The sequence below is a fragment of the Carassius gibelio genome, chromosome B11 (genome assembly GCF_023724105.1).
Source record: "Carassius gibelio isolate Cgi1373 ecotype wild population from Czech Republic chromosome B11, carGib1.2-hapl.c, whole genome shotgun sequence".
NCBI classification, from domain to species: domain Eukaryota; kingdom Metazoa; phylum Chordata; class Actinopteri; order Cypriniformes; family Cyprinidae; genus Carassius; species Carassius gibelio.
The window spans coordinates 10722689-10748692 of NC_068406.1; the positions used below are offsets into that span (position 1 = coordinate 10722689).

General features: G+C 38.0%; 1 protein-coding gene across 3 annotated transcripts in view; it reads left to right on the plus strand.

Annotated features, from left to right (window-relative positions):
* The window catches only part of cacna2d3 (calcium channel, voltage dependent, alpha2/delta subunit 3), a 41791-nt gene that overhangs the window by 9800 nt on the left and 5987 nt on the right, over nucleotides 1-26004 (plus strand). Inside the window, exons 5-26 of one of the 3 annotated variants that reach the window (XM_052569554.1) lie at nucleotides 2025-2187; nucleotides 3810-3941; nucleotides 4321-4381; nucleotides 4590-4740; nucleotides 5339-5413; nucleotides 5521-5610; nucleotides 6968-7081; nucleotides 8941-9019; nucleotides 10306-10439; nucleotides 10978-10995; nucleotides 13441-13512; nucleotides 14593-14673; nucleotides 14810-14884; nucleotides 17281-17364; nucleotides 17562-17633; nucleotides 17777-17838; nucleotides 17940-18007; nucleotides 23472-23517; nucleotides 23617-23714; nucleotides 24097-24190; nucleotides 24768-24863; nucleotides 24977-25098. In XM_052569554.1, the coding sequence (XP_052425514.1) occupies nucleotides 2025-2187; nucleotides 3810-3941; nucleotides 4321-4381; nucleotides 4590-4740; nucleotides 5339-5413; nucleotides 5521-5610; nucleotides 6968-7081; nucleotides 8941-9019; nucleotides 10306-10439; nucleotides 10978-10995; nucleotides 13441-13512; nucleotides 14593-14673; nucleotides 14810-14884; nucleotides 17281-17364; nucleotides 17562-17633; nucleotides 17777-17838; nucleotides 17940-18007; nucleotides 23472-23517; nucleotides 23617-23714; nucleotides 24097-24190; nucleotides 24768-24863; nucleotides 24977-25098 (1987 nt within the window). Of the gene's footprint in view, nucleotides 1-2024; nucleotides 2188-3809; nucleotides 3942-4320; nucleotides 4382-4589; nucleotides 4741-5338; nucleotides 5414-5520; nucleotides 5611-6967; nucleotides 7082-8940; nucleotides 9020-10305; nucleotides 10440-10977; nucleotides 10996-13437; nucleotides 13513-14592; nucleotides 14674-14809; nucleotides 14885-17280; nucleotides 17365-17561; nucleotides 17634-17776; nucleotides 17839-17939; nucleotides 18008-23471; nucleotides 23518-23616; nucleotides 23715-24096; nucleotides 24191-24767; nucleotides 24864-24976; nucleotides 25099-26004 lie in introns of all 3 variants that reach the window. The other 2 variants (XM_052569555.1, XM_052569556.1) reach the window with 2 other exon arrangements.

Here is a 26004-nt window from a genome sequence, read left to right on the forward strand (position 1 = left end):
GAAATCTTTTTGCTAAACAGAAAGATGCTTCTTTTAGAGCTTCAAACTCTTCAAACTCTTAAAATAAAAGTTTTGTTTTTACATAATATATGTATGTGTGTATATTATGTAAATATAAACACTCACCCACAGTATATATATTGAAAATATATACATGTATATATTTCTATTCTTATATTTGATGATATATATAAATATATTTAATATATAAACATAACATATTTTTCTTAAATATATAGATGCAGGTGTTTGTATTTATATATACATAATAAAAATACGCAGTATACACACATATATCTTGTAAACAAAAACATTTGACAGTACTAATTGTAACACATTCAGTTATATTTATACACTCATTAATTTAATACACTTTCTCTCCTTTTTTTTAATTATGTCTAGGCCTCTGTCTATCTATCTATCTATCTATCTATCTATCTATCTATCTATCTATCTATCTATCTATCTATCTATATATATATATATCCTAATAGTCCTAATAGCTCTTCAGTCAGTAGACCTAAAAAAATAAAAATATTGCTGTCTATATATATACTAATGTTATATAGTGTTCTTGTGTGTGTGTGTTTGGTGGTGGTGGTGGGGGGGGGGGGGGTGTAAGTATATATATACATATATATACATATATATATATATATATATATATATATATATATATATACATATATATATATATATATATATATATATATATATATATATATATATATATATATATATATATATATATATATATATATATATATATATAATAACAGGAATAAATAAAAGATTAAAAAAAGAAATAAATCAACTGCAAATACGTACCTGTAATAACAAAGTTTCTAAAGGTCTGGATGAAACGGTTCTGACCGTGACTCTCTGAATGAGGAGTTCTGACTCAGAACCCACTGAGACCAGGATTCATTCGGGTGTGCAGCACCTGCTCCTGCTGTTTGTTGATAACCCTCAAAAGCTTGTCGCAGTGCTGTCAGAAATGCTGAGTGTGGAGCGTTTCTCCTCTCGACTCCGCTCCCACTCCGCCCCTCCAGGGGTGTATCACCGGAGCGCCCAGCCGTGGTATGAGCTGTCATTGCTGGGCTTTGTACTGATGCCCCCCTCCCCAACAGGAGCTATAGTCAAGTGCATACACACATACACACACCGCTTAATGGTAAACACAAAGGTGTTACCAAGTACACTCACCTAACAGACAGATAGCCTCTTTTCACAGAATGACCTCTGGTCCAGTAAAGTGAGAGGTAGTTTAATCACACAGGGCCTCTGGACACAATCTAAATGTTCTTCGCCCGTTATCCTTTATAGTTCGACTGGGGCAACAGTGAGAAATGTTTGTGTGTCTATCTGTAAACTGAAATTTTTTATGGTTTATTTTTATTTATTTTTATCTCACAGAAGTGTTTGAATCTGTGCTCATATTTTACAAAGTCTGCATTCAAAAAGTCAGAAATTTCTATATGAACATTTTTGGTGAATCATCAGAGCCTAAGTTGATACTTAAACATTACCGATTTCTGGGAAGTCCCTGATAGATTATATGTATTGATGTTTGTTTACTTACCATTTATGTCATCAAAAATATAGTAAAAACAGTAATATTATTACACTTGTAAAGATTTTTTTTTTTTTTCATAATTACTTCAGTCTTGAGCGTCACATGATCCTTCAGAATCATTCTCATATGCTGCTTTGCTGTTCAGTAAACATTCATTATTATTATTAAGCTGAAAACAGTAGTGCTGCTCTGAAATTTGTATTTTTTTTTCTGGATTTATTACTAAAAATTCAAAATAACAGCATATACAGTATATGAAATAGAAAACTTTTTTTGCATTTAAAAAAATATCTTACTGACCACAAACTTTTAAATGTAAAAGTGTACTGTAATACAATAAAATGAATATAAATAATATTGCAAGCATTTTTCTTTTTTTCATTTGCATTTTCTTTTTTCCAGCCTGACATCTCTATATATATTTGTTTTGATCATTTTTTTCCAACAGTACGAGTATTTCAACGCAGTGCTCATAAATGAGGTGGATGAAGACGGGAACAGTGTGGAGCTGGGAGGAGAGTTTCTCCTGGAACCCAACGATCATTTTAATAACCTATCTGTCAACCTCAGCCTCAGCGTGGTGCAGGTGCCAACCAACATGTACAATAAAGGTAATGCATCCTGTTTTTACCTGGACGTACAGGATATGAGGTGTGATTCAACCAACATGACACGTTAATTGGTTGATGGAGGTAGAACACGCACAGTCCCAAAACTGGTTACTAGCCTTAGTAGCATGATGAGAAATACATCAGTCCTTTCATGCTTTTAAGAACCCTCTGAAAACTGAGAATTGGTAAAACATCTGATACAATGTAATGAAATGTTTTTGATTTATATGTTGCCTGCAAGAAGTGTATTTTGCCATCAGAATGGTTATAAGTGGAGGAAGATGCTTTGTGCAACAAAATGGTGCCGTTCCAAACTGCTTAGAGTTGTGATAAAAGATGTAGTGAGAAATCTTTTCTTCCATATTATGACATATATCCAAGTGAAATAGATTATCTAAGCAAAACATTTAATAAATTAAAATAATAAAATAAAAAACACATGCATGAATGAATTGTTCACAGTAAAATCAATAACATGCATTTAAAAAATATGTTTTCATGAAAAGAAAATATGCACTATTAGTCAAAAGATTTTTAAAATAAAATTAGAAAAAAATATTATGAAATAATATTATAATTTAAACTCTGTGTTTATTGTTATTTTAAGTAATATTTTTATACAAAATTAATTATTACTGGTGCTCAGTTTTTAATAATAGTTATTATTACTCATCAGTATTGAAAACATTTTTTTCTGCTTAATATCTTGTGAAAACTGTGATCCTTTTTTTCAAGATTCTTTGGTGAATTAAAAAACAAAACAAAAAATGTGTTACATTAAAAACATTACATTACATTACATCTACATTAAAAGTCACTTTTGATCAATTTAATGTCCTTGCTTTTTTTTGCTTTTTTTTTACCCCATACTTTTTGGAGGTGTATCAATGTTCCTGTATCATAAAAATATTAATCAGCAAAAAATGTTTCCAAAAAAGTCCATGCTGTACAAGTAAGGGGACTAATGTGGCCATTTAAGCAGATTAACTGAGAAACAGAGAGAGTAACATGATTAACAGTTCAAAAGCTTTAAACGTGCCGTTATATTTCTCAATAAAAAGCTCCTGGGTGTCCTAACAGAAACTGTCCCACGTTGCAGAATGAAAGATAGAGAGAGTGAAGTTAGTATGTCATAGAGCAGTGATAATTGCCGAGCACCTCAGGTCATTCTGAAGTTACTGATCCAAGAACGAACTCCTCAGTGTCAATGCAGCACTACGGGTCAATAACTACCTGGGGACGACGCAATGAACAAAGCCAAGGGCTCGATGCCCCAGTGAAGAGTGCGGTGAGAACAGAGTAATCACTCTTAAAGTAGCTGTTCGCTTTGTGATCTGTGGATGCCGCAGTGTGCCTCGTCCCTTTGTGTGCGCCCGTAATGGCCTTTCAATGGCTGCGCTTTGTGTGCTGGAGGACAAAGGAAAAGGGTTTTTTATGGAGTCAAGTTGGACTCGGAGCAGAAGGAGGGGTGGGACTGGATGAGGTGATTTAACCGCTCCGTTTTTGCCTTGTACGATGAATGAAAATAGGGTTAAAGGTCAAATTAGAACTCTGTTTTTACTATGATTGCAAATGATGCTTCAATTAAACTTTTCTCACTCTTTCTCTCTCCGTCCTTTCAGACCCTGACATAGTTAATGGAGTCTATTGGTCGGAAGCCTTGAATAAAGTTTTCGTGGATAACTTCAAAAGGGACCCGACTCTTATTTGGCAGTACTTTGGAAGCGCTAAAGGGTTTTTCAGACAATACCCAGGTGCGTAATGATGCATTATGTCAGCGCAAGAATTGATGAAGATCAAACTGGCTGATTTCACTAATGTTTTAATTTTACAGACCATCAGAGAGGACATGAGAGAAAATTCATTCCATTAATCAAAGCCTGTGGCGGGCTAAATCACATCCTACATCTTATAGCATAATGCCAAATTTACATATATTCGTTATTTGTGCTAAACAGATGTGGTTAAAGAGCTGAACCGGCAGAGATGTGCCATCACTTTGATTTCTAACTAAAGAGTCTGCAAACTATAAAGCAATGAATTGAATGAACTTATTAAGAACAGTTCTGCGATATGGATTTGTGTGTGTGTGTGTGTGTGTGTGTATATTCTTTACATTATGTGTGTTCTCAGGTGTGAAATGGCATCCAGATGAACATGGTGTAATTGCTTTTGACTGCAGGAACAGAAAATGGTATGTACAACTTTCCTGCTTTGAATGATTGAAATGTTTTTATTTTTTTTGCTTTTTATTTTGTTTTCTGGTGGTGAGTATGAGCAGTAAGTCTTTGTTTCATTTGAAAGAATAGAGTCCATTAAAACCAAACCTTTTAGTTTGTTTCCTAATACTTTACGTGTGAATTCATCTATTAGCAATCCTGTCCCGCTGCTTGATGTCTCAGGTATATCCAGGCGGCCACTTCTCCTAAAGATGTTGTGATTCTGGTGGATGTCAGTGGCAGTATGAAGGGTTTAAGACTGACTATAGCCAGACAGACGGTCGCTTCAATACTGGACACGCTCGGGGATGATGACTTCTTCAACATCATTGCAGTGAGTTCAACAGAGAACGCTCTCTCAAGCTTAGCCTTCTTCTTCTCCATTTGTTTTCATGAATATAAACATCATTTCCAGTGCAGCTAAACCTCAAACCAAACCTGAATTATTAACAATAAATAAAGTAAAAATGACTCTAGAACAGTGGCTGTGGTAAACTTCATCTAACATGGTTTGCTAAGAGAAATCATTTTTTATTTTTTATTTTATATATCATAAAAATGAGTAATAATTGATTATACTGTATGACATTTATTATCATTATTCTTATTATAGAAATATGATAAACAAATGTTTGGGGTCAGTAAGATTATAAAATAAATTGTAAAAGTATTCCACAGTATTATTGTTTTTATGGTGTTTTGATCAAATAAATTCAGCCTTGGTAAATATAAGAGACTGCTTTCAAAAACCTGACCACCAATTTTTTATTTTTTTTTGAAAGTTACAATTTGTTCATATACTTAAAAAAAATGCAATGGAATTTGTTTAATATCCATAAGTGAAATAGTTAGTACCCTTTTAATATTTCAATTAATTTGAAAGCCAGTTTTCAAATAACCCTCACTCTGTCTAATATTTCTTGTGTTTCCAGTACAACCAAGAGGTCCATTATGTGGAGCCCTGTCTAAACGGCACTCTCGTTCAAGCTGACAGTACTAATAAGGATGTATGTATTTCTCTTATTAAACAATAGCACACACTTTCTGGCTATAATTACCTAATTTTCAGTGAAATTAGGACTCTTAAGCCATTCCACTTGTTCTTATTCATCAGCATTTTAAAGAGCACCTGGACAAGTTATTCGCCAAAGGAATCGGGCTCCTGGGCAATGCACTGGCTGAGGCTTTCACTATCTTAAATGAGGTGGGCGAAGATTACCAAAAGCGTGAGATTTCAGAGGTCCGGTATCATGACAGGTCTCCTTTCTGCTTCCGCAAAAGTGTGTGTGTGTTGTCTCACTGTTTCAGCCCCTCCTCGAGACACCTCTATCTTTCCCTGTGATTAATTGTGGTAATTGGCAGCACTGATTAATACGCTGATGAAAGAGAAAGCAATTGCAGACGAGATAGTGCTCAAAGTCGGTACGGTTGCACCCTTTATCTCTCTTTTCTCAGACCACTAGTCTCGCAAAAAAAGAGCGAGGAGGGGAGAAACGCAGAGACAGAAAGGAGGATAGGGTTATATCTGTATTTGTCACATTCATTAGACCCAGTCCATTAATATGGTAATCACCAGAGTCCGACCCCTTTAAAGGACCGCATACTGTGTTTGTGTCTGATTGGTTGAAAGTATATATAAAAAAAGAATGAAGTAGACGCAGCGATGTTTGACTTTTCGAATGACATCATGCACTGCACCGCAGTAAAGTTATTTGGTGGAAAAGACAATAGTAGAGAACCCAAAGCCTGATTATCATCATATGACACTAAAGACTTGAGTAATGATGCTGAGAATTCAGCTTTGCCATCAAAGAAATATATTCAAATAGAAAACAGCTAATAATAATATATATATAAAGTATTTATGCATTGTTTTCCATAAGTGCTGCCTTTCAAGAACATATTAACAAAACAAAAATATATGTAAAAATATTACCAAATACACTTTTTTTTCTTATTATTACAAATTTCTACCTTTTTTTGAACTTTTTTTGAAGGTTACTTTTGAACCTGACTGTACTTATAATCAAATATTATCTTTTTGTACATTATCTTGTTTGTTGTCTGCAAATTACAAAGATTTCATCAAAACATGCAGTAATTTGCAAATAATGTTGATGCATTGTTGCCTGTACAGAAATCACACACATACTGTATGCAATTAATCATAACATAACTAAACAATCAAGTATTAGAAGGTTGTGCTGTTTTGTGTCCAAAACTACTGATACTGAAAAAAGGACAGTAATAAAATTTTCGGGCATTGCTACAGTATTGTAGCTAGTCACTTTTCATATTGACCAATCAGCATCCAGGATGTATCATACAGCATATACACAGTATCGTATATATATATATCTCTTTTCATATGGTAATGTAGATGCAGAAACCATTTTGAAGACAATTTCCTGTTTGGTTGTGTTGTTAAGTTTTAGCTTTATGTGTTAGTGGATCTCTCTAAGGCTGATCGTTTTAGCTTACTCTGTCGAGCTGAATTCTCATTCTCATAATGAAAAGCCTCTCTCTCTCATGTCTCCTTATCGCTGCCTCTCACTGTGCAGATTAATCAGACTGGCCGTGGAAGTTCATGTAGTCAGGCGATCATGCTGATAACAGATGGAGCCACTGAAATGTATGATGATGTTTTCGCCAAATATAACTGGCCTGAGCGCAAGGTAAGATTAAGAAAATGATAAAAAAAAAGGAGGTTTTCGGCACATAACAACCACATTTTCAGTTTAAAAGCATCAAAATCATAACTGTGACCCTGGACCACAAAACCAGTCTTAAGTTGCTGGGGTGTATTTTTAGCAATAGCCAAAAAAATATCTATGGGTAAAAATTATTGATTTTCCTTATATTCCAAAAATCATTAGGATAATAAGTAAAGATCAGGTTCCATGAAGATATTTAGTAAATTTCCTACCGTAAATATATTAAAACATGTTTTGTTTTGTTTTTTGTTAGTAATATGCATAGCTAAGAATTCATATGGACAAATTCAATGGTGATTTTCTCAGTATTTAGATTTTTTTGCACCCTCAGATTCCAGATTTTCAAATAGTTGTATCTTGGCAAAATATTGTCATATCCTAATAAACCATACATCAATGGAAATATTATTTATTTAGTTTTCATATGATGTATACATCTCAATTTCTAGAAATTTACACTTACAAGGGCCACAGATATGTATCATTAATTCTTACTTGAGATACATTATAAACTACAGCATTATTTCTTTCAAGAATATGGGTTCATTTCCTGCTTAAGTGCAACATGTTTTCTTTTACGTTATGGAATTAGTTTTGATTGCTTTTTAACCCCGGCTCAAGTGTAAAATTCCCTTTTGAGAGCGTTTTGACGTTTTGAAGAATTGTGTTTGGCTCCTGCGGTGTTTGTCTGAAAAACTGTGTTAATGTATATTAAATTGCTTACAGCACCAGCTTAGTTGAGACACTCTCCAAACATGAGAGAAAGTGTTGAATAAACTGATTTGGAGGGTTTGTTCATATATCTGCCCTTGGCGTTGCTGAATCAGTCACCCGATTGACCCTGTGAACCAGTGTTTGCCGACTACGGCACAGTTTGCGCTACCAGACGTGTTCATAAAGCATTCGGCATTCAGGTGAACAAGCAAACATTTCTGGCCTGTATTGGTTGTGTGTGTAAGAGTCTCATGTCCTAATCGGTAGGGAATAAATGCTTTTTTACACCTGCAGAAGGTTTGTTTGTGTGTGTGTGTGTGTGTGTGTGTGTGTGTGTGTGTGAGAGAGAGAGAGAATTGTCACTGGCCCACTGTGGTGTAACAGCTCAGTATTGGTTTGAATAAAAAACCATTTATACATGGGAGACAGGAGCAATGTACTGAGAAATGGAGGTATGGAGAATGAAAAGAGGAAGGGAGAAAAATGAAATGATAGCACAGAGAACAAACATCAAGAGGAATGGTTGTGTTTTCACAGCCTTATCTTGAGAGCACCTTCATGTGCACCAATTAATAAATAAAATGTAGAAACATTCAAGGATGTACATTATGGACAAGATCTATTAAACATCTATTAAATAAGAATAGTTTTTGTTTTCTGTACTCAGATCTTTTGTTGTTGAATTTGAATGCAGAGTCTCTAGTAGATATTTAAAACTGAATCTTAAAACATATGGTAAACAATTTTCCTAGCTAGTTTGTAACGCCAGTTGTGTAATTAAGAAAATGTGCCAAGGCAGTTGTTTTCCAATGAGTAATCAAGTAATCCGGATTTACCCTGACGTTGGGAAATTGCATTGTGGGAAACAAGAAGATTCTTTTGTATAAATTACCATTTGCATTTCCAACAGCATTTTCTGCTGCTGTTTTCCACATGGAAAAACAAAGACAAACAGAGGAATGAAAAGTAACAGACCAACATTATTGCATTAATATTTGTGTGTACGAATTCAACATATTTGAAACTGTAGCATGCCAAGATAAAAGCTTCTCATGTGTAAAAGAGTTTACACTGTAAGAGTTAAGATACTCTTTTCTTTTTCCCAGGTTCGTATATTCCCCTACTTGATTGGCCGTGAATCTGCCTTCGCTGATAACCTAAAATGGATGGCATGTGCCAATAAAGGTTTGTGATTTTTTTTAGGATGGCAATGATCTTCCAAATGACAAGCTGAATTTGATTTACATTCCATTAACAATATTTTGCTGATTAGTTGATGAATTATCCTGACTGGCTTTTGCTGGTCATGGAAGTTAAACCCAGCGCTGTGGCTTTATTGATGTGAAGGCTGGAGGAAAGCACGCAGGTGTTGAGAGCTTGATAGGAGTGTGACGGAAACTGGCTCAACTCGCAGAGCTGACATGCAGAGGTCAAGGGTCAACTGAGCCTAAATCACTCTTCCTGTCAGCTTGGCTCCCATGGCTGCACAGCGTTGATCACTCCCATGTGCCCAGGCCATGGATGACTGGCTGCGGGATGAGGAACGCACACACACCATGCTGAGAGTTTCTAGCTGTGCACCTGGAGCCTCTGCAGTAGTACACACACATTTTCAGCACTGCATCTGATAATCAGCCAGTATATTATCATTATAACTGAAATAATTTAAAGTTGATTTTATGTATATATATATAATATATATATATATATATATATATATCACATCTTCATATAGTTCAAATTTTGTGTCATCAGTCCACAGAATATTTTCCTAAAAGTCTTAGGGATATTTTTTTGGCAACTGTGAGATGGACCTTTGTGTTCTTTTTGGTCAGCAATGGCTTTTGCCTTGTAACTCTCCCATGGATGCTGTTTTTGCCCAGTCTCTTTCTTATTGTTGAATCATGATCACTGACCTTAACTGAGGCAAGTGAGGCCTGCAGTTCTTTAGATGTTGTTTTGGGCTCTTTTATGAACCTCCTGGATGAGTTGTCGCTCTTGGAGTAATTTTGGTAGGCCGGACACTCCTGGGAAGGGACACCAGTGTTTACAAGTTTTCTCCATTTGTGGATAATGGCTCTGACCATGGTTCGCTGGAGTCCCAAAGCCTTAGAAATGGCTTTATAACCCCTTCCAGACTGATACATGTCAACTATTTTGTTTCTCATCTGTTCTTGATTTTCTTTAGATCGCGGCATGAGGTGTTGCTCTTTAAGCTTGCTTCACTTTATCATACAGTTTCTATTTAAGTGATTTCTTGATTCAGCGGGTCTGGCAGTAATCAGGCCTGGGTGTGTCTAGTGAAATTTAAATATGCACAAATATATATATATATATATATATATATATATATATATATATATATATATATATATATATATATATAAAATGGGAAGGGGGCAAAAACCTTTTTAGGGCACTGTATATATATAAGGTCAATCTGCAGTGTTGCTGTGTTGTATGTTGTGAAGGTTACTTTAGTCAGATCTCCACGCTGGCTGACGTTCAGGAGAACGTGATGCGGTATTTGCATGTGATGAGCAGACCTAAAGTTATCGACCATGAACATGACACAGTGTGGACTGAAGCCTATGTGGACAGCGCAGTAAGTATAAATAATCACATTGTGTTGTGTGTGTAGCATCCTTATCCTTTACAGAAACGTACAATGTGAGCCATAGTTTCTGCAAAAATATGGTTGTTACTTAAATAAGATACCACACTTTTAGTAACAAATCAACACATGAATCAAAAATAAATAAACAAAATAACACTAAAGAAACTTCTTACACTGTAATATTATTTTATTATTTCTTTACAGCACCAACAGCTGTAGTAACTATGGTATTTTAGCAGAAATCAATGTCACTATGGTACATTTTTGTAAGGGGTTTGTTTAAAACATCCTAAGTATTTTCTCTAAGTCTATGTGTTTTCTACAATCATTCACCTTCATAAAATGCAACTCAGTCCTCATTAGTAGCTCCGTTAACTCCCTGAAGGTCTCATCAAGACACTCTTCCATTCAGTGAGCACCACGAGAAGCAGATCAGGTCACACACCGTGCAGTGTGTCTCTTGTATGTGTGTAGACATGAGCACATGTCAATGACACGTATTATTTTTCTCCCTGTGTCCCTATAGCTCGCACAGGCACACAAGGTAACAGTCGTAACCGGTGTCTCTGTGGCTCTGTTCCTAAATCTAGCAAGCTGCCTATGGAGGCAGCATTTTAAGGGCGCACACAACATGTACCTGTAGGCTGTTCCTCCTAAGATAGCTAATAACAGCCAAATTTCGATGGCAGCACGTAGTGAACCAGCCAATCCCAGGATTCACTGCAACAAGTTTAAAGGGGGAAAAAACGTATTATAGATAGACTTTAAGAAAAAAGTTATAAAGTTGGCACTGGGGCAGTACTCTTTTATAAGGTACAGCTTTTTGCCTTATTTACGCCTAGAAGGTGCATATTAGTACCTTAAACCTGTCAGTATTATTACAATTTATAGCAACTGTTTTAATTTAGTTTAAAATGTTATTTATTCGTGCGATGCAAAGCAAAATTTTCATTTTAATATTCTAATTTGCTGCTCAAGAAACATTTTTTCATTATTATTATTATCAGCGGTTAATATATATATATATATAAAATAAAAAAAGCTTTTATTCAACAAGTTCACTTTAGGTGATAAAAAAACTGACAAAAATTATATATATATAAAACAGTTACATAAAACTGTAATAATATTTCGAACAATATTACTGTTTTAACCATGCATAAGAGCATAAGAGACTTATTTCAAAACATTTAAAAAAATCATAATTTTCCATAATCAATCATAATCAATATTATTACAAAGATGTTCAATTAGCTTTGAAAGAGTACCGACTCGGTGACAGCTTTGTACCTTTCTTCTGAGTGTATAAATTGTAGACTGTATGTACGTATATAGTTCATTCACTACTGAAAAATTTAACTAAAATAGTTCGGTGATTAAAATTTGATTATTTTATCCAATAATTGTTGTATATTTATGCTTATTAGAGGTTTGTTCTTGAACTTTTTAGCACTACTTGCATGACATATGAAACAGAATGTTCTAAATCATTCAACTAGTTAGAATGCTGCCTATGTAGACTGTAGTCAGCAAGGCAGCTGATTAGGTTTTGGAACAGAGCCTGTTTGTGTCCATTCTGTCACTGGTGTCTTGCAGCATTTCCTCATTGTAATTTGCTTTCAGCATTCCGTTTCTGGAATCTGAAACGTTTTATTAGTTCTTGAACGTGGATGTGGTGCAAAGTGCTACAGGGAAGTACAGAAAGCAGGCAGTGAGATTGATAGATTAGAGCCAGAGAGGGCGAGATGTGGTCAGAGATAGGGTTTGGCTTCACTCTGCTGGGTATGTCGAGAACTGCAACACCGACCGCTGTGCCATTCTATTCCTGATAAGAGTGACTCATACACACATACACACACAAATGCAAGTGTTTACACCCACCCGATGTCTTTGACGCCCTCCTCTCTCTCTCTCTCTCACACACACACACACACACACACAGGCATAGGCGTAGGGTGTTGGGAATTGTTCTCCGGAGTGTGTGTTGCTGTATCTTGGCCACTGAGACACTCCATTCATCATTTTGTGGATCATTGGCTTTTATCTCCTAAAGCCGTAATAAAACTGACATTGGAGCAGAGGGGGTGAAAGAGGCAGAGACTGGGAGAAAGAGAGAAGTGAAGAGGGGGAAGGAGAGGAACGAGGAAGCACAAGGTTAATTCACAGATTTCAAATTGGCTCCTGCAGGATACACCTCTAGTGTTCTGCACGAAGCCAACCAGACTGAACAAATGTTGGATCGAACTCAAAGTGAGGGTTTTTTTTTTTTTTTTTTTTTTGGAGCTCTCAAGTCTGAGACTGAATAAGAGAGAATTTAAACCCCTCTTCAGTGGGATATTGTTGCTGCCTATCTGATAGTCTTAAAAGACTATATTGTTATAAACAAACAAATAAATAAATGAGTCTCACAGGTTTGGAATGACATGAGGGTGAGTAAATGATGACAGAATTAGATTTTTTGTGCGAACTATCTCTTTAAAATTTTAAGATAGTCGTTCTGGTTTGGTATTTATTTACTGGAATGGTATTTTTACAACATTCCTTTTTGTTTTCTTTCTCTTTTCCTCAAACACAAACAGCTGCATTCACGAATCCTCTCAAGGGCCACTGTAAAACATGCATAATGGACACACACACATAAGGGTGAGGTGAGGGAATAGCAGACCTAGTTTCAGCGAGCTCATGTGTTACATCATTTCAGCCCTCATCATGCCCACAGCTGAGCTTACAGATCAGCTACAGAGATGAACCATCTTCACCAGATCACCCTTCACTTGTCTACACCTCGACCACAGCCATTAATCAAAACGTTGGTTTGAAAATTTCATGTCGCATACTTCCTTGATCTGAAGGCTGGTAGGACGACACAATGCAAGCGTATGAACCAGCCCTGGCGATTAATGTCCATCAAAAGTCTTTATTGAATGTGTTTTTTCTCAGATGTTCATGGAAATTTAAATCTGAAAGTCTTCTGTTGATCTGTCAGCAGCTTGGAGAGAATAAAGGCCCAAACCCAATGACCACAGTCGCCATGCCTGTGTTTAGCACCAAGAATGAAACGGTGAGGAGTGTGTGTGTGTGTGTGTGTGTGTGTCAGAACTAAACACATAAATGGAAAAGCACATACATAAAGTATTAATATTAATACTGTAAAAAGTATATTCTAAAGCATATATATAGTTAGGTTTCCTTATAAAACTATTAATATCAATATTAACACTAGTTTCATTTTTACATTTTAATAATTCATCTTAATTAATAACTATTAATATTAATGTAGATTCTGAAATGTGTTTTTAGTTTCCATGTTGAACTACTGTAATAGTATATTTGACTATAATAACAATATTAGTGTTATTATAATAAAACTATAATAACAATAATAATTGTGATTAATATCAGTATTAATACACATTTTAATTTTGACGTTGATAGTATTAATAATTAATATCAAGTAAATATGACTATCAATATTAATGTATTTTCTTATATGTATATTCTACAAAGATTCCATATGGAACTATAATAACAATATTAATACTGATATTAATTAATAATTAAACAACTGTCAATATGAATGTGTTTGTGTGTGTGTGTATATATATATATATATGACATGAATAGTTATATTTTCCATATGGAATATAGTATATATAGACTAATCATTTAAACCTGTTGAACTGAGATCTCTGTGAAATGATTAATTAAAAAGGTTGACTCAAAATAATTCTTTATTCACAAATCTGTACTTCTGTCATTAAAGGCTTTTTAGATTTCAAGATTTAAAGTCACACTTTTAGAGGGCTTTTGAAGGATGATTGTTTTATAACTGCAATAAAAAAGTTTTTTTATCTCTTTTTTCCATTAATTTCTGTTTAATTTCTTAATCAAACTCATCTGAACACTCTCATTAATAGTACACTATAATATGAATAGTGTTTCATATACTAAATGAGTTTCAATCATAGTTAATATCCACCAAATAAAAACTTCAAATGACTTTTTAATCTCCCCATCTGTTTTCAAATCTGTGAGTCTGTTATTTGTACCAGTGTCGATCCAAAAATGAATGTGCACACTCATGTATGAATACGCATATGTGTGAAAATACTGTGATTTCACCGCAAGTGTCCCTCCACAGAAAAACCAAGGCATCCTGCTAGGCGTTGTAGGCACTGACATCCCCATTCAGGAGTTAATGAAAACCATCCCGAAACACAAGGTAGGCTGTTACCAAATAAACAGCCAGGATTTCAAAATCCATTTTAATCTGTTCGATTTTATGCTCTCTGTATCTTAAAGCGGGCAGGAGTGTATTGATGCTATCATTTTTTAAATCTTTATCTTCTTTTCTCCAGCTAGGAATACATGGATATGCGTTTGCCATTACCAATAACGGATATATCCTGACACATCCCGACCTGAGGCCCCTGGTAAGGACTGATGCCATTTGGGCCCGTTTCCAGCCTTATATTAGGATTATGATTTCAAATAGAACAAATAGAAATAGCTAAAATATGATATAGTCAGCTAAATCCACACCCCGACAAGCTGGCTCAGGTAAAATCTACCCACACATGCAGTGTGTGCTTGTGAAAGCGCTGGTGGGACGCTGAAGTGCATCATGGGAGATGTAGTTTTTGTAATCCCAACCCTTTTCCTCTGATATATTGCATGCAGGAATAAAAGCCTATTCATGTGCCTGCCAGGGCTGATCAGAGCACTGAGGTAACTCACCCTTCACAGGGACACCCCTCACCTCGCTCTCAGTCACCATGCGTGACTGCGTGTGCGTGCGTCTCTGTGTGTCATGAACGTGTTGGTGTTCTCGTTGTAATGTGGCTCCAGTGCTGCTGTGTTTTAGTTTGTGTTTGCGTAGCGGTGGTGTGCATCAGTCAAGGCTTCTGAGTGTGTGTATTTACAGACCAAACTGACTCTGTGTTGCTCAACGGGCACAATGTCGTTGGATGTGCTTTATGTTAAAATGTGTATTATTAGTGTAAGTAGCATTGAACTGGACTGGATTCAATTTTGACACAAAGTAACATTATTATTCAACTTTAGAGATATTTTTAGGCTGTGTTCCAAACCTTAGTGAGCTGAACATCTAGATGAATTTTCAAGGCATTATAGGCAAATTCTAAGTAGATATAGATATAAAATTGTTTCGAACAGTAGAGAGCATTATGCTGGATTTTAACAGTATTGGACATCATATGTGGTATGTATCCTGCATGGATATCCCAGAATGCAGTGCAACAAGGGAAGTTTTTACAGAAATGTATTTAAAGTATATTTTATTCACTGAACTGTATATAAAGAAAATAGGTCAGTCTAATTATTAAATATTAACTAATATTTTTGTTCTTTGCAATATTGTTATCATTAACTATAATATTTGTAAAAGTTTTGTTAGTTAAACTTAACTAAACTAAAATGAATAAAAAAGTCATTTAAATAAAATGATACAAAATAATAATAAAGTTAAAAAGAAATGAAAAAATGCAAAATACATAAATAAACAAACAAATAATAATTATTACCTAAAATTAAAATGAAATCTGAAAATGTATATTTATTTACCTATAAGATATAAGATTATTATATATAAGATATATATATATGGTCACAAACCCTTGCATTTTTCATTACAATGCACTTTTCCCATTGAATAAAAAAAAAAATTAGAAATGTTGCCTTGCCAAGTAATTGGAATAAAATAAGTTGCTTTTCAGTGGCTTCTCGTGTGCTCCATATGAAGAACACTTATTAGCATGGCACATGTGAGTAACCGTTACGTTTACATTTTACATTTACTCATTTAGCAGATGCTTTTGTCAAAAGCAACTTACAGTTGGGGAATACATCAAGCGAATCACCTTAAAGAGGCAAATAGATACAGGAAGTGCTCATCATACCAAGTTTCAAGCATTGTTCAAATAAAGTGTAAGCTAGACAGAGAAAGTTTAAATATATATATATTTATTTATATTTTAGGATGAAGTCAGAAAGTGACAAATAATTACATATTAATGTTGAGTTGCTATCTACATAGTGTTTGAATTCTGAATTGATGTGTTTGTATTTATGTGAATTTAACGTTTATGATGTTCCATTTAGTTTAGAATGCTGCCTGTGTAGATAGCAGACGGCAAGACAACTCATTAGGGATTGGAACAGAGCCACTGACTAACTGAATTTCCAAAGCCAATCTGAGCAAAAAAGATTAGACAGATTATTCTGACACAGATCCCCATAAGCCGAATACTGGCTGCGCTGATAGTGTGTAAACAAAACTCATTTACACCGTTTGTGGATCCTGCTCCTGGAGTCCCTTAGCACTGCACACATTAAATGTTTCTCTTTTTGGAATACAACATGAAATGTCCCAACTACTGACAGATACCAGAAAAAGAGCTGTCCTTAGTGACAGCACTAGATTGTGTAAACAGTAAGAGTCAGGGAAGTGGTCCATGCCTTTAAGCCAATCAGAAAACCAGCCAATCAGAATTGCTATGTGCCTGTCAATCATACTCTATGTTTGGGATTGCTTTGATTGTTTTGGAGAAAGTTACAAAAAGGGTGAAACTGAGCACACTGTTTAACAGCACCTTTAACAGGCCTCATCATCTGATTAGACACCATAAATGCGCAGTGCTAGATGGAAACCCAAGGAGCAGGAGTGAAAAATGCTAGACTAACGGCTTCTATCACCATGTACTGTATGTTTCTGTCTCCATTGTGTTACCCGTATGATCCCAGTTCCTGATTGTAACTGCACTGCCGTCCTCTAAAGCACTTCTTGTCCTCTTTGTGTCTCTTCCTGCAGTACCAGGAGGGCCAGAAGAGGAAGAAACCCAGTTACAGCAGCGTGGACCTGTCCGAGGTGGAATGGGAGGACACAGAGGATGTTGTATGGACATTTTTAATGAGTGCACTCACTGCTGTACATTTAGACCAGAAACATACTTTACGCAACTATGCAGATGCTTTACAGGTTCCCAGTACTGATATGCATTAGGTTCACATACTTGAATAAAGTATTTTAGAAGTGTCGAGATATAGTATTAAAGTGAATAAGTGCTGCTTCATAAATGTGTTTATTTGTAGTTACGCACAGCAATGGTGAAGAGACGAACTGGCACTTTCTCCATGGAAGTAAAAAGAACAGTGGACAAAGGGGTAATGATTTTATCTTTGCATGCAAGAACCAGAATAAAAGATATTAGCATCATAAAGCTATTAGAATAATAGCAAAGTATCAGAAATACACACTGGACAGCTTAACTTCATAATCTTTTATCTGTAAATTTGTTCCCCATCAGAAACGTGTCTTGACGATGCACAATGATTATTACTTTACTGATATTAAAGGAACTCCATTTAGGTAGGTGATGTCTTGTATGTGTAAATATTATTTATTTGAACAAACATTGATTGAAAGTATGTGGCTGACATTTGAAATTATATTTTTTGTGTGATTTTTAGTGTAGGTGTGGCACTCTCTCGAGGACATGGGAAATACTTCTTCAAGGGAAATGTTTCACTAGAAGCTGGTGAGGATTTACTATATTAGCAAGAAATGAAAAAGTTAATAAACATTTCAAATATTTCAGATTTTATTGGGCTGTTTATATTGCTGCATCATGAGTTTCTAATGATTTTTTTTACTGTAGTATATTCATAACCAGAAATCCTTCTGAAGCCTGCCATATTAAATAAATAGTCAAAAAGTGTTTTAAATATTATAAACAGTTTACTGACCTTTAGAAAAAATATATATAAAAAAAACTAGTAATAATGTTCAGACTCATAGGCTACTCAACGATGAAAAAAACATAATTATCCTTATTTATGCCAAAAACAGATAAAAAAAATGCATTTTGTTGCAGTTGTTTATATAAAAGTTGTTCTTATATTTATTTAATAAAAATCATACAATTTTTCACTGCAAAAAGTGTACCACAAGCTGAAGGTGAACATTTTTACATTTGGGCTAAAAAGCCTTTTACTTTTACAAATTATAAACAGTATAAACAGAAAGCATAATAATTGATAATATTGATAATGTAGAAGCCTATTTGCAAAAATAAATATGATGCTGTAGGATTCCTCTTCAGAAACTCGAGCTGCGTCAAGGACGATTGGGGAACGCCCCCAGCATGACGCCTCTGAATCATGTGTGTAATCATTCCAATGGATGGGCGAGACGTCATAGGCGGATGACGTCAGAGACCAGGAAGCATAAAAGCACGAGATGCACAGCCGGCATCAGCCTTCTGTCTTCAGCAAGCGCTCTCTGTGTGTGTGTACTGTTCAAAGAACTTTTATGTTTGTGAGTCTTATTCAGTGTTGTTAGTCATCCCCCCAAACTATGCCAAAAGCACCCTCCAAGACCAAAAAAAAAAATAGACGAAGGCAAGCAGCGTTTCAGACTGAGTGTTCCTCCCTGTCCTCGCTACATCTCAGGTGGGGATACACACAGTTTGTGAGTTGTTTGCCTGGGAGCATGCAGAGTTGGCTTGTGAGGGGGCCGACTGCCCACATTGCGAGCGGCTTGCCCTGCATGTTCTCCGTTCCCGGAGGGCTCTCTTCACCGAGGGAGCCTTCGCTAGCGTTCCCCGTAGCGCTGGTCCCGCTTTTGCCGAGGCAGAGCGGCGATCTCGCTCGTGGGGTTCGCAGTTGGATTTGGCAGAGGGAATGGAGACGGGCGAGTCCCTATCTTCTTTCTCACCTGTCAGATCCAGCGCCCGCTCTCAGGGATCGGAAGCGCGCTCCGGCCCTACTTCTGCCCGGGGAGTGGGCTCGGCGTTTCATCTATCTTCCTGCGAGGAGGTTGATGTGGTGAACGTCGTTGAGGATTCGGCCCCTCAATCACCCCATTATGAGGAACTTTTGGAGGTGGTTACTCGTGCTGTGGCCAATTAAACATCGAATGGTCCGCCGAGAAAAAGGCTGAACCACAGAAAAGCAAACTTGATGAGCGTTTTCTGCGAACTAAGCTGCCACCTCCATGCCGAAGCTTGCCTTTTTTTCCCAATTTGCACGCCGAAGTGTGTAAATCATGGGAAAAACCCTTCTCGGCCCGCATCTTCATCCCCGTTTCTGCTCACTACGGCAACGTAGTGGGGATGAATGAGCGTGGTTATAAGGTGATGCCCCGGGCTGAACAGAACTATCTTCATTAAAGGTTCCGGCGCTGCCCTCCAAGCTGCTGCCCACAACATCAGCCCTGTTGGGCAAGGGGTACTCGGCAGTGGGTCAGGCTGGTGCGTGTCTGCAGGCGTACCAAGCCGATCTGCTGAAAGATTTAGATGAGCAAGAGCACGTGAGATCTGAGGATATCACAGAGCTCAGGGGGACCGCTGATTGATCTCTCCTCGCTACCAAAGAGACCGCTCGTGCTAATGCGCGGTCTATGGCAGCAATGGTAGCAGCAGAGAGAAATTTGTGGCTCACCCTGTCCGACATGAAAGAAAAGGACAGGGTTTGTTTCATGGATGCCCCACTTGTGTCCTCGGGCCTATCCGGCGACACTGTTAATTCTGTCGTCAACAGGTACCAGGAGGCTCGCAAGCAGGCGGTGGCGTTCCAGTGGTTCCTCCCGCGTCACTCTCTAAATTTGGCTGCCGGGCGGGGGCAGCCTCCACTGAGTACCAGCTCCTCATACAGGGAGGCACAAAAACAGAGCGTCGCCTCACGTGCTCCTCCAGCTAAGCGGAGCCGTGGGTCCAAATGACGCATAAGTCTAAGTCGGATCTGCGGACCGTACTTAAGGCTAAGAGGTCCTCGGCCAATAAGCCCTGACGCCACTGGCCCGGGGCTTATGAGGGCAGTCCCCTCTGTGGTGCAGCGGGTTACACCACATTACACGGTGTCCGTCTCGCCTCAGTGCCCTAAGGAGATTGTTCTGCCAACCCTGCCGGAGTTACAGGGTGCTCGAGAGACTGACTCCCTTAGTAGATCATTTAGCAGCGTGGAAACTACTGCTAAATGTGTCTCAATGGGTCCTGCACACTGTAGAAAGAGGCTACACAATTCAGTTTGGTTCTCCTCCGCCTCATTTAACAGGGTTTCACCCACACTGGTGGGTCCCGAGCAGGCTCTGGTTATGGAACAGGAAGATCACGCTCTCCTGAGGAAGGAGGCCATCAAAGAAGGATGGGGTTTGCGTCCCATTTTAAATCTTCGTCTAGTAAACCGCTCAGTCAAGCGAATGAAGTTCAGGACACTCACACTCAAACAGGTCGTGTCTCAGATCAGGTCCGAGGACTCCTGGGAGTTCTGGAGAGAATGTGCTGGGATGGAGTCCGGCTGCTGTTAGTAACCCCGTTCTGGATCTCGGACCTGATTTCCCTCCTAGACGGCTCTCCCTGGGAGATTCCCGTCAGGAGGGATCTCCTCTCACCGGCGGAGGGCACCATAGTCCAACCCCGCCCGGAGCTGTGGAAGTTATGGGTTTGGCCCCTGAGGGGGCACAACTCGTAACTTCCGGTCTCTCAACCGAGGTTGTTGGAGCCCTCCAATCCAGAGCTCCCTCTACAAGGAAACTTTGTGCCTTGAGGTGGAAACTTTTCACTTCTTGGTGCGGAGACCGCCAGCTTGACCCAGTTAACTGCCCGATTGGTACAGTGCTGGAGTTCATGCAGGCCCGTTTCTCCGCAGGGTTGACCCACTCCACTCTGAAGGTCTACATGGTGGCCATTGCGGCCTACCACGCCCCTCTCGGTGGCCAGTCAGTGGGCAGACACCCCCTTGTTACACGTTTCCTCCACGGTGCACTGAGGCTGAGGCCTCCAGTACGTTCTCGTTTCCCCACATGGGACCTGGCTATGGTGTTAGAAGCTCTCTGTAGGCCGCCCTTCGAGCCTATTGAGGAGATCGCCGATCGCCTTCTCTCTATTAAGACCGTCTTCCTGTTGGTGATATCTTCTCTCAGGCCCTCTCTTTGGCCCCTTCTTATATAGACTTTGCGCCCGGTCTGGCTAAAGCTTTCCTTTACCCTCGTGCGGGGTATGTCCCTAAGGTTCCCTCCTCGACACTAGAGCTGTAATCGGGCCTTAAAAGTTAGGTTTCGACCCGAACCCGACAAGTACATTTTGATTGACAGCTTTTTAAAAGCCCGAACCCATTTACAGCCCGACATTATTCAAATGTGCGCACGCACACAGCTATTTTGCCTTTTGTCAAGAATGAGTCATTTATACATGTTTTAACATAATTTATTCAAACTAACATAGACTAGGCCAATTGGAAGTTGGAATAAATAATTAAAATGAGTCCTCTGTAACATCTCAGCACTCTAAATAGGCATAGGCTCATTTAGCCTATAAATACACCAACGCACCAATTAAAAAAATCTTTTTTTAAGAAATTATATTAAGATAAATTTTAAATTAAGATGGGTGTTATATTTGGCAATAACGACGTTGAGATAAAGGCTCCGCTGGATTTGCCTCGCCACTAGCAGCTGACATTTAATAAAAGAATAATGCCAACATTAGCGCATGTACTCTGTCTACATTATGCATTTAAGAATCAACAGTGAATCAATGACAATTTAGTTATTATTTGAAAACCTTTACTCACAGCGATAAGGCTAAGCCTACATGTTTTTGTGGAGGAAAATGATTGAATCCACTGTAGATGTCTTCAGCGCGTTCCTGCGCTCACTGATGGTGCGTCATTATTCACTTCTTATTATAAATATGGTCAAAACTTTTCCACAACTCAGACTTTGCTTTAGTTGCTGGTGCAACCAAAATGTAATCGCCAAGGCAAGCCTCCGTAACACCTACTCAGCATCCATTTTCATATCTTTCTTTATTTTCGTATCTTTCTCGCGCTAACCAAAACACATCACATGGCCGTAGCGCAAGCCCGAGCCCGACCTGAGCCCGCGTAAGATTATATAAATTAAGATCTTCAGCTCTACTCTACACCACGGCCTGTCATACTCCAGGTCTTCATTCCTCCTCCCTTCAGGGAGCCAGACCAGAAGAAGCTTAATTGTATGTGTCCAGTGCGAGCATTGGACACATTCGTCCACAGAGCTGCCCTGTGGAGAAGGGCGGACCAGTTGTTTGTCTTTTATGGTCCCCCTGAGAGAGGTCTTCCTGCTACTAAACAGACCCTCAGCCTGTGGATAGTGGATGCTATTTCTCTTGCATATGAGTCCTCTGACCTCCCCTCTCCCCTGGGGGTTAAGGCTCACTCCAATAGAAGTGTGGCGGCCTCCAAGGCCTTCCTAGCAGGTGTCTCTATGCGTGACATCTGTGAGGCTGTGGGGTGGTCCATACCTTTGACCTTGGTACGATTTCACGGTCTAGATTTACGAGCCGCTCCAGGCCCCTCTGTTCTCTCGTCCTAGCTGTGCAGTTTCCCACACTGGCAGAGATTTGTAAGTCTGGCGGCACGGGGATTCTCGTTCCCCAACTGTCCTTGACGCAGCTCGAGTTCCTGAAGAAGAACGTCTAAGGTTACGTATGTAACCCTGGTTCCTCGAAGGAACGAGACGCTGCATCGCAGTGCCACACTTCCAGCATCTCTGGTCGGTGCTTGCTTCATCCTTTGAGGCTGATGCCGGCTGTGCCTCTCATGCTTTTATGCTTTACTGGTCTCTGACGTCACCTGCCTATGACGTCTCGCCCATCCATTGGACTGATTGCACACATGATTCAGAGACGTCACTCTGGGGGCGTTCCCCAATCGTCCTCGACGCAGCGTCTCGTTCCTTCGAGGGTTAAAACTAAATTATTATTATTATTATCATTATTATAAAGATCTGTCCTTTGTTGGTCAACAAATCAGTTTTTTTTTTGTAATAAAAAAAATTACATTCTGACAGATGAATGTCAGTGCTCTTTTTAACAGCGCTGATATTTCATATATCAGTGCTCTTTATTCATTTTGTCCCTTCCTATTTCTCAGGTCTATCCTTAAATGTCTAGAAATATTCCCAGTGCCCCCATTTCATCTGCAATTCTCTCTAAACTCTTATCTAAACTCTTTTTTTTATAGGTCTGCATGATCTGGAGCAACCCGATGTTGCTCTTGCTGATGAATGGTAAAGACCTTTATTTAGACTCAACATAGGCTGCATTATAACATGTTTTATTAGTGTTGTTCAAGTAATATATTGTGCCATTTTCTGTTGTTGTTTCAGGACATACTGTAACACAGATGAGCACCATGAGCATCGTCACCTGACTCAAGTTCAGGCCATCAAACTGTTCATGACAAGCCGTAAACCACATCTCAAATGTGAGCTGCATTTCAAATAAATTCAACCATGTTTGCTTTTTATTACAGGTTTCTGGTCTTATTATAATCAGTTCATCAGTGCACATTATTCTAAGGAGAAATGTTTGTCTTCATAATCTTTCATCAAATAATAAGCTGTTCCACTTCTCATCTTTTCATTTCAATAATTTTTTTTTTGTTGTTGTTGTTGAATGAGCTCAATTTCATACTGCAGAATACAACACAGTAGCAGTCGCTCCTGCAAAGTTTTGCCACATTGTCCTTCATCTATCTTAAATCTTTCTTACAAAATTAACTCAGTTGTTTAAAAACTGTCCCCATGAAAGCTTGTGTCGATGAGTATTATGGAGTGTGTAAATGTCCTCCCGTGCGTGTGTTGTAGGTGACAGAGAGCTGATTCAGCAGGTTTTGTTTGACGCTGTAGTAACGGCTCCCTTAGAAGCGTACTGGACTGGACTGGCCCTTAATAAGTCTGAGTGAGCATTTACTTGGTTACATTTACTCAATTAGCTTTAAAAATCATCTTAATTTAATACACTTTGTCTTAGATAACTATTTTCCACCTTCTGTTTCTTAAAGGGATAGTTCACCCAAAAATGAAAATTCTATCATTAATTACACACCCTCATGTTGTTCCAAACCCGTAAGACCTTTGTTCATCTTTGGAACACAAATTAAGATATTTATTTTTGATGAAATCCTGTTTTTTCTGATCCACCATAAACAGCAATTCAACTACCGTAGGCTATTTTGATGATGTTCTTACTACCTTTCTGGACTTTGAACATGGTAGTTACATTGCTATCTATGCAGGGTCAGAAAACTCTCAGATTTGATAAAAAATATCTACATTTGTGTTGTGAAGATGAATGAAGGTCTAACAGGTTTGGAACGACATGAAGGTGAATAATTAATGAGATTTTTGGTGAACTATCCATTTAAATTTATACAGGCTGTTTTGCAAGTTAGTTTTTAGTAAATATTGTTGGTTGACTCTGTAGGAAAACTGTGAGACCATTCAGCAAACAGTTTTTTGTTTGCTTTTATCATCAGGAACTCTGATAAAGGGGTTGAGATCGCTTTTCTCGGCACTCGCACTGGTCTTTCCAGAACTAACCTGTTTGTGGTTCCCGAGCAGCTGACCAATCAGTGAGTCCAAATTACGGGCCAATGACAGATAATCATCTCAATACAATAGCCAATAAAAGGCCTCAAAGTGTAAATGATGAATAATGGAGTAAATTATCTGCATGTGTTTGCAGAGATTTCCTCACTGCTGAAGACAAGGAGGGCGTCTTTAATGCAGATCACTTTCCTCTGTGGTATAAAAGAGCCGCAGAGCAGGTGCCCGGCACTTTTGTGTACTCCATTCCTTTCAGTTCAGGTATGATGTTCAAGCAGATAAACACACACCCATGTTGTGCAAAATACTTCAACATTTAACGATGATGTCATGTAAAAAAAACTGTTAATGTAAATGTGTGAACTTTTAATTCTGTATATATTATTTTTGGGTCTCTAGCAATTACCATGCATTGAAGTGTACTGCTTGAGGTTTAGAGATTGTTGATATTAATAATTATCAACATTAATCTGCAATGAACATAAAAAAGGTCACTTATACTCCTCTATTGCTCCACCACACATCTTTAGCTTATCACACAGTTGGTAAGCTTTTTATAGATCATCATCTGATTCATATTTCAGGTGGATCTTCCAAATTATAGTTTTACAGCACACTACTGTGTGGTTCGTTACTCTAGCTGCATTGTACTTCTTTCCTAACGCAGACTGTCTGCTTATCTCTCTTTCCTTCGCCTGTAATTAATGTGCCCTACTTTTACTTTCACGCAATGTGTATGTCTGTGTGTGTGTGTGTATGAGACAGATCAGGATCATTACATCCCACTCAACAGCTCTTGGGCTCCTTATCACGCAGACAGCGCTGAACTCCTCTCAGATCAAACACTCTCCCTCATCTGCCTGTATCGCTATAAATGAGCTCTGTTTCATCATGTAACTGAGTGTTTGTTTCAACTGATGCCGCTTTTGATCTGAATATGCAAACCAAGGAGTCCCTCTTAATAGGTTTATGCTTATAAATATTTATGTAAATAAATGTCGACCCCTGGTGGTTATGAGATGCCATTTACAGTAATGGTTTTTCTACTAAGTAGATTTTTATTTGACATGCAACCTTTGACGTCAACGATAATAGATATGCACACTATTTTTGCATCTCTTTCTAAATGGTCTGTTTTTTTTTTGTTTTTGTTTTTTTTACTAATTA